This window comes from Alexandromys fortis, unplaced genomic scaffold, assembly GCF_014885135.2.
Source record: "Alexandromys fortis isolate MF-2015 unplaced genomic scaffold, M_Fortis_MF-2015_v1.1 scaffold_44, whole genome shotgun sequence".
NCBI lineage: Eukaryota > Metazoa > Chordata > Mammalia > Rodentia > Cricetidae > Alexandromys > Alexandromys fortis.
The window spans coordinates 8,290,846-8,300,373 of record NW_026067921.1 but is presented as its reverse complement, the minus strand read 5'-3'; the positions used below and the strand labels follow the sequence as shown (position 1 = coordinate 8,300,373).

At 47.7% G+C, this 9,528-nt stretch overlaps 1 protein-coding gene across 1 annotated transcript; it reads left to right on the top strand.

Moving 5' to 3' along the window:
• The first annotated feature begins 854 nt into the window (after positions 1-854).
• Positions 855-6,653, top strand: LOC126501201 (uncharacterized). Its single transcript, XM_050141748.1, is given in 6 exon segments — positions 855-2,446; positions 2,448-2,522; positions 2,524-2,923; positions 2,926-3,527; positions 3,801-4,605; positions 6,618-6,653. Coding segments are annotated over 6 exon segments (3,510 nt in total).
• The last annotated feature ends 2,875 nt before the right edge of the window (positions 6,654-9,528 follow it).

Genomic DNA, 9,528 nt, shown 5'->3' with positions numbered 1-9,528 from the left:
GAGCAGGATGAGATAGGAAGACTGCAAGGCAGGATATCAATAAGATAGGACATCAACAAAGCAGGTTGACTGCAAAACAGGATATCTATAAGATAGGAACAGGATGACTTTTGCTGACACCCATGCTGAGAGAGGAAACCATTCATGCCCCCGCCTCATTCCGATAACCACGCTTTTGCTTCTGTAAACTTGCTTTTTGCTCTTCCCTATAAAAAAACCCGCCCTCCAGTCGGCAGGCGCGCAAGTCTTCCGAGAGATCTTGCCGCCCGCAGGTACCTGTGTCTACTCAATAAACCTCTTGCGATTTTGGTGCGTTGGCGGGGAATTGAGACCCCCCCCACCCAGGGACCACCGACTCACCATCGGGAGGTAAGCTGGTCAGCTCCGAGTCAGTTGTCTTCTGTGTTCTTTGTTCAGTTGTCTTCCGTGTTCTTTGTTGAGTTGTCTTCCGTGTTCTTTGTCGAATTCTGTACACTCAGGCCTGGGTGCGCTGTACCTGGCGGAGGGAAGGGGCTGACGAGCCCAGAGCTCCCCCCCCCCCCCGCAGTCCTGGAAGACGTTCCAAAGATATCAGGACCCCCCGGCCCTCGGAGGTCAGCCCGCAGGGGTTTCTGGAGCCTACCCGAGCCCCCGGAGTCAGTCCGCAAGGACTTCTGGAGCCCGATTCTTCGGAGCTCAGCCTGTATCCGAAGGATACGTGGTTCTAGTTGGAGGAGAGGGATCCGGACCTTCAGAGCCTCCGTCTAGGTTTTTGCTTTCGGTTTTACGCTGGAGCTGCGCTGCGCGTTTGTTCCGTCTCTGTCTTTGTGTGTCCTTTTTTTGTTTTTATATTTGGTTCCCTTCTCTTCGAGAAGATGGGACAAACCCTAACCACCCCATTGAGCCTTACTTTAGACCACTGGCCTGACGTCCGCGCTCGAGCCGACAACCTGTCAGTCGATGTTCGAAAGAAGAAATGGGTGACCCTTTGTTCGTCCAAGTGGCCTACTGTTGGGGCAGAATGGCCAAGAGACGGCACTTTCAATCTCAATATTATTTCCCAGGTTAAAGCAAAAGTGTTCAGCCCGGGACCACATGGACACCCGGATCAATGCGCCTACATTGTTACCTGGGAAAGTTTGGCACGTGACCCGCCCCTATGGGTCCAGCCCTTTGTCATCTCTAATAAACCCCAACCTCCTCTTACCCCTACAGCCCCTAAGGCTCCCCCTCCTCCGGAGAGCCAACCGCTTGTACCTCTTCCTCCTGCACCTTCCCCTGCCCCACCCTCTTCTTCCCTATACCCCACCATTCTTGAGGAGAAGATTCCCAAAGAAAAACCTCCGAAACCTACCCCTGCGCCCCCTCCCGTCCTTCCTCCGAACCCTGACTCTCCCCTCACTGACCTTCTATCAGAAGAACCCCCTCCTTATGCAGATCCAGAGGATCCAGAGAGTCTGGATGGGCCGGAGACTGCAGCGGTGGGTGGACAGCCTGCACAAGTCTCCCCAGCCCCTTCACACATGGCTGGAAGACTCCGGGGAAGGCGTGAGCCACCCCCTGATTCCACTTCTCATGCCCTACCCTTGAGAGAGGGCCCAAATGGCCAACAGCAATACTGGCCATTCTCTGCCTCAGATCTATGCTATTGGAAACACCATAACCCCCCATTCTCCAAAGATCCAGTAACGCTGACTAACCTGATTGAATCTATTTTAGTCACCCACCAGCCCACTTGGGATGATTGCCAGCAACTCTTGCAAGCCCTGCTGACCTCAGAGGAAAAGCAAAGAGTCTTTTTGGAGGCTCGGAAAAACGTCCCAGGCGACAACGGTAGCCCAACCCTTTTGCCTAACAAAATTGACGAGGCCTTCCCTCTGACATGACCTGACTGGGATTTTACCACGGCTGCAGGTAGGGGACATCTACGCCTCTATCGCCAGTTGCTAATCGTGGGTCTCCGAGGGGCAGCACGCCGCCCCACCAATTTGGCCCAGGTTAAGTAAGTAATACAGGGAAATGAAGAGACGCCCTCAGCCTTCTTAGAAAGGCTCAAGGATGCTGCTTATAGGATGTATACCCCCTATGACCCTGAGGATCCAGGGCAAGCTACAAGTGTATCCATGTCTTTCATTTGGCAGTCTAGTCCGGATATTAGAAGCAAATTGCAGAGGCTTGAGGGTCTCCAGGGATATACTATACAAGACTTACTAAAAGAGGCAGAGAAGATTTTCAATAAGAGAGAGACTCCAGAAGAAAAAGAGGAAAGATTATGGCAGAGAATGAAAGATCGGGAGGATGAAAGAGACAAGAGGAGAAACAAGGAATTAACTAGGGTGTTGGCCACCGTGGTTCAGGGACAGAATAGAGAGGGAGACAGAAAGGGAGAACGACTTAGGGCCAAGGTGGACAGAGACCAATGCGCCTATTGTAAAGAACGAGGACACTGGATTAAGGATTGCCCCAGGAGGAACAAAAGGACCTAGGAAGCCCAGGCCCCAAACCTCCCTCCTCACCTTAGAGGATTAGGGAACTCAGGGCCAGGAGCCCCCCCCCCCCCGAGCCCAGGATAACTCTTGATGTCGGGGGGCAACCAGTCACCCTCCTAGTAGACACCGGGGCCCACCATTCAGTCCTGACCCAGACTTCAGGGCCACTCAGCGAACGATCTGCTTGGGTCCAAGGAGCCACTGGTGGCAAGAGATATAGATGGACCACTAATCAGAAGATTCAGCTGGCTACTGGTAAGGTGACACATTCCTTTCTACATGTTCCGGATTGTCTCTATCCCTTGTTGGGTAGGGACCTCCTCACCAAGCTAAGGGCCCAAATTCATTTCGAGGACACAGGGGCTAAGATAACAGGCCCAGATGGAGGTCCCCTCCAAATTTTGACCCTCCGGCTGGAGGATGAATATAGACTTTATGAGCTTCAGGAGCCACAATACATGACTTGGCCTCCTGGCTTAATGACTTTCCATTGGCATGGGCAGAGATCGGGGGAATGGGGGTGGCTTTACAACAACCTCCACTTATCATTCAATTGAAGACAACAGCTACTCCTGTTTCAATCAAGCAGTACCCCATGTCCCATGAAGCATATCAAGGCATAAGGCCCCACATAAAAAGACTGCTGGATCAGGGCATTCTCACTCCCTGCCGGTCACCATGGAATACTCCCCTTTTACCAGTAAAGAAACCGGGGACTGGGGACTACCGGCCAGTGCAGGATTTGAGGGAGGTCAACAAAAGGGTGGAGGACATACACCCCACGGTCCCCAACCCCTACAACTTATTGAGCACTCTGCCACCATCCCACGTTTGGTATACCGTATTAGACTTAAAGGATGCCTTCTTCTGCTTGCGGCTGCATCCAGAGAGCCAGTCCCTTTTTGCCTTTGAATGGAAGGACCCAGATCTTGGACTTTCGGGTCAATTGACCTGGACACGGCTCCCCCAGGGGTTCAAGAACAGCGCGACCCTCTTTGATGAGGCCTTACACCGGGACCTGGCAGACTTTCGGGTTCAGTACCCCGCCCTGACATTACTCCAATACTGTTGCGGGAGGTCCTTCTGCCCCTCCAACCAATAGCTGCTGTGATACCAGCCCACTGGGGCGTGGTCTCTCTCCCTTTAAAAAAGCGGCTATTTCCTCTGCTCGCTCTCTTCACTTCCTGCTCCGCCGGAGACTAGACTCCCTTCCTGGTTGTGCAGATGGCTGTTGTCTGGGACGGTGATCTGTAAGTTTTCCCCTTTAAATAAATAACACCCTATTAATCATAACTCCAAACTGGTGTGGCCTTGTTCATGACTTACGCCTTCACAATACGTAGATGACCTCCTTCTGGCGGCCGCTTCGGAGAAAGAATGTCAGGAGGGTACAAAGGCCCTCCTACAGACATTGGGACAAGCAGGATATCGGGCATCAGCCAGGAAGGCTCAGATATGCCAGGAACAAGTCATTTACCTAGGTTATCAATTAAAAGATGGACAGAGATGGCTGACCGAGGCATGCAAACAGACTATCACTAACATCCCTGCTCCCCGGAACCCCCGCCAGCTGAGAGAGTTCCTGGGAACAGCAGGATACTGCCGTCTCTGGATCACAGGGTTTGCAGAGATGGCTGCATCCTTGTATCCATTAACTAAACAAGGAGCAATGTTTGATTGGGGAGAGGAACAACAGAGGGCTTTCTAAAACATTAAGAAAGCCTTATTAGCCTCCCCTGCTTTAGGCCTCCCTGACATTACCAAGTCTTTCGATTTGTTCGTGGATGAAAAACAGGGTTACGCTAAAGGGGTCCTAACTCAAAAACTGGGCCCTTGGAGGCGTCCTGTAGCTTACCTCTCAAAGAAACTCGACCCAGTAGCTTCAGGGTGGTCGCCCTGTCTGCGAATGGTAGCAGCTATTGCAGTCCTCACCAAGGACGCGGGTAAACTGACTCTGGGCCAGCCATTGACTATCCTGGTGCCCCATGCGGTGGAGGCCCTGGTCAAGCAGCCTCCAGACCGCTGGCTCTCTAATGCCCGCATGACCCATTACCAAACCCACCAGGCCTTATGTAACTCAACCCAAAAGGTGTCCAGAGGAACCTATTACCTAGCTGCCTCCAACGGGACCTATTGGGCATGTAGTACTGGATTAACCCCATGCACTTCAGCCACTGTGCTCAGTGAAACCTCTGATTATTGCCTTCTAATTGAATTATGGCCCAAAGTTACATACCATGATCCTGAATACATCTATAGTCATTTTGAAGGGAGACCCCGATTTAGGAGAGAATCAGCCTCCCTAACTTTGGCCTTATTGCTGGGAGGCATCGCTATGGGGGGAATAGCGGTGGGGGTGGGCACAGGGACCACCGCTGTTATGGAGACCAGCCAATTTAGACAACTTCAGGCAGCCATGCATGCTGATATCAAGGCGCTGGAAGAATCGGTTAGCGCACTCGAAAAGTCATTAACCTCCCTCTCAGAGGTAGAGGTAGTCCTACAAAACAGGAGGGGGCTAGACATGTTTTTGCGAGAGAGAGGGTTATGCATGGCACTCAAAGAGGAATGCTGCTTCTATGCGGACCACACTGGGCTGGTGAGAGACAATATGACAAAGCTTAGAGAGAGGTTAAGACAGAGACAAAAGCGGTTCGAATCACAACAAGGATGGTTCGAAGGATGGTTTAATAAGTCTCCCTGGTTTACAACTCTATTGTCTTCTTTGATGGGTCCCTTGATTATCCTCCTTCTGATACTCCTGTTTGGGCCCTGCATCTTAAACCGCCTGGTCCAGTTTATAAAAGACAGGCTGTCAGTCATTCAGGCCCTAGTACTGACCCATCAGTGTCACATGGTACCACAACAAGAAACCGAGGTTCTGTAATTGCTTTGAGTAAAAGATTTAACTCAATAATAAAAAGAAAAAGGGGGGAAATGCAAACCTGTGTAATTGTAGCACATGTGTAGCCTTTCCACACCACAACACCAGCACACGACCAGCAGGGAGAATTATTCATGTCAAAAGATTAAGTTTTCACCATTTTGAACAATGACACAGCTTCTGTTCTTCACTTTCTGATAAAAATTTTAATTTTTGTTTTTCACTCAATAAATAGTATGTATTACAGATTAATTCGTGTTGGTAGAACACCCAATTCTGTTTAAATTCTGAAAAGGACTTCGTAGTGTAGATATGATCAATATATTTACTCATTCCTCTGCTAATAGATTGTTAAATTATTTCCAGTTTTTGGTCCACAAGATGGCTCAGCTGATAAAGGCACTTGCTGCTGACAATGCAAGCCTAGAGACCTACGTTTGACCTCTGGAATTCACATTAAAGTGGAAGGAGAGAACCAACCCCAGATCAGTCCCTTGACCTACAAATGTATGCTGCTGTATACACAGTCCCCCATATACACAGCCCCCCATATACATAGCCCCCTCCACATATACACAATAGTAACGACAAACACAATTTTAAAATTGCTAATTATTTCCAGCTTCTCACTGTTTGAGATTTGCTGCAATGAACACCCTGGCACAGCCCTCTGTGGTAGCATCTGCAGTGTTCCTCTATGAGAGAAGTTGGCTCAAGGGAACGATCACCTCAGAATTTGGCTTACAAGACCAAATTGTCTCCCCACGTGGGTATTGCGACATACAGTCCCTACAGTTGGGAAGAACTAATGACAGCAAGTAGCGGGTATGCAGAATGGAAGGAGGGGCTGTCCTTTTAAATAGCATTCCCAAGGTGGATCTCACTGGTCCGTCGACATTTGAGAAGAGACCCAGGGAGGCAAGAATTCCAGATGAAAGGCTCGGCTGGCACAAAGGCTCTCTGGGGTGGCTGCTCGGTTGTTTGGGGGCATGTGGAGGCCACATTGGGTCGGACAGAAGGTGCAGATTGTGAAGGACCTTGACGGCCAGGGTGGGAACTTTGACTTTTGTGCTAAGTCAAAGGGGCTATGGGAAAGTTCTCAGGACAATGTGATTTGACCTCTGTAAAAAATGAAATCATCGTCAAGACAAAATGGACATATAATAAACTGCCCATTTAAACCACAGTTTGATTAGTTTGGGGCCAGTTATCCTCTTTGTCACTACTCTCTTCCCAGCACCCTGAAGCTTCCACCTCCTCTGCAGATCCTGGCAGACAATCCCTGCCTCATCCTCATGTGAGGCCATTTTTCAAAAGTTCCTTTTCCCCATAATCATAGATCCCCTTTGCCCACTTTAAAACACGTTGGAGACAGAACTTTACAGTATGTGTCTGGCTTCTCTTGTTGAGCCTATCGTCTGGGACATAATCACTGCTGTCGCCTGCCCTGGCATGGACATTTCACCATGACTTCACCCTACTTTTCTAGCCGGTGATGGGCCTTTGAGATGCTTTATCTCTGGACTACAACAAAAATGATTTCATTGTTGGGGGTCACCACAATGTGAGGAACTGTATTAAGGGGTCACAGCATTAGGAAGGTTGTGTTGCAGAATAATCTTTTTGTGCACTGTGAAGACTTGTCGCTCTGATTGGTTTAATAAAAAGCTGAACAGCCAATAGCTAGGCAGGATTTTTGGGGGCAGAAAGGACACTGGGAAGAAGGCAGAGACTCCATGAGATGCAGAGTAAGTAGGATGGGCACTATGGAGATGAGGTAATAAAGTCATTAGGCGAAAGTAAATGAATAGAAACGGCTAATTTAAAGTATATGCGCTAGTTAGAAACAAGCCTAAGTTACTGGCTGAGTTTTATAATTAATACTAAGTCTCCATGTCATTTTCTGGGAGCTGGTTGGGGGGACAGGAAAATCTGCCTGCAAGGTTGAGAACCACAGTCCTAAAGTGCAGTTAAATTCAGTGTTTCCCCACTGACTTCTGTGTGCGGGTGTGAGAGCCAGAAGCGTATTGTATAACTTCCTCCAGCATGCTCCCCCTTTTTTGAATCAATCTCTCATCAAACCTAGAGCTCCCTGGTTTAGCTAAACAGGCTGGCTAGGACGCCCCAGGGAACCTCTTTGTCTCCACCCCCTCAGTGCAAGGATTCCAGACCAGCACTGTTGCACCCTTATGTGGGGGCTGGGAAGTCGAACCCTTTTCTGACTGTGCCATCTCTTTATTAGTTGTTGGTCTGCTCACCACTGTAACTAGTGTGATCAAGGATGCTTTGTATTGATTTCTTGTTTTAGGTCCATTATTTGGCTTATGCATTTAGACCCGGTATTAGAAACATCTATTTTAAATTGTTACATTTTCTTGATGATTTCTTTGTTATGTTTTGAGCTTACTTGCCTCATTTTAGAGTTTTTCCACTTAAAGTCCACTTGTATCTGATTAAAGTTTAGTAATCACGGCCCACTTTTGCATCTGTGTGTCTGATTATCTTTCTCACCCCTCTGCTCTTCATACCCTGTCTGCTCTTAGATGTTAAAGAGACAGGTAACTGTTTTTTTTTTTTTATCTAAAATGTAATCTAATATTTTTTAAATTATGTCTTCTTCTACGAGTTATAGAATAGTTGTTAGGTGGGGAGCAGATAAAGTCCACAGTGGACGTGTATTAGCCGTCCCCTGGTTCAAGAAAGAATGCCGACAAATGGTTGACCTTCAGCTAAAGCCAGTGTGTGCAGGGACCGACCACCACCCCTCACTGACTGACTGCGACCTGAGGCTGAGCTCACTATAGAGATTCCTGCTGATGAGCTAACCTGCTCCTCCACACATGTACGTAACAAATGCACTAAGTGTCTGGGCAGCTGCTGACGCATCTGCATCAGAGTGCACGGTCCACCTGACCCCGGTTCCTGTCAGTTCTTCATTCCCTGTTGCCCCAGCTAGGCCAATCCCTAAGTCATGCAGGTCATGGGAGTTTTAACATTTATTTTAAGACCAGTCATTTCTCTGAGGTTTTGTTTGCATATAATATGAAAATTGAGGGTTTTGTCTTGAGATATGATCTTGTCATATATTCCAGGTTGGACTTGAACTTGTGATCTTCATATCTAAGCTTTCAAATTCTAGGGTTACAGGCATGTGCCACCACCCACAACTGATATTTAAAAAAAAAAATTCGTCTAGGGGCTGGAGAGATGGCTCAGAGGTTAAGAGCACTGACTGCTCTTCCAGAGGTCCTGAGCTCAATTCCCAGCAATCACATAGTGGCTCACAACCATCCGTAATGGGGTCTGGTGCTCTCTTCTGGCCTACAAGCAAACATCCAGACAGAATGCTGTATACATTATAAATAAATGGATCTTTAAAAAAAAATCGTCTATCTATGTATATGTGTCTTCGTGTGGGCACACTACCGTGGCGCACGCATGTCAGAGCATAACTTGGGGAAGTTGGTTTTCTCCTGCTACCATTGGGCCCTGGAGGCTGAATTCAGAATGTCAGAGTTGGTGGCGAGCATCTTCAATCGCTGAGTCATCTTGCTGGCTTCAGTGTTTCCGTACCTGCAGGGCAGGCCGTTGTAGAAAGATCAAGTCGAACTCTGTATAAGGATATGTTAAATGAATAGAAAGGGATAGTAAATACCGTCTGAAATAGATTGCATAATGCTTTATTAACTGAATTTTCTAAATGGTAATGAGAAAGGAAAAACAGCTGAGGAGAGACATTGGATACTAGAAAAAAAAACTACAGAATTAAATCAGCCAATATACTTTAAAGATGTGCTGACCTCAGAATGGAAGCCAGGACATGTGTTATGTTGGAAAAGGGGTTTTGCTTTTGTTTCCATGGGAGAAGAAAAGCTATGGATACCTTCAAAATTGATAAAGATTCAATTTGAACAAGAGACACCTCTTAATTAGAAGAGATGATAGTACATCAAACATCGTGGCTGTTTAATTTAAACAAACAAATAAAACTGACAAATAATTTTCACTTGATCAGATAAGACTTTTCAAAAGAGAATCTCCCCAAAGTACATACTTGCTAATACTCTCCTCATGGCCATCTTCTTTCCCCTTCCCCTTTTCACTAGTCCTTACCCTCTCCCTGGAATAGTTCCCCTTCTGATATAGATACTTTCACGCCTGTGTGTTTATGGGAGC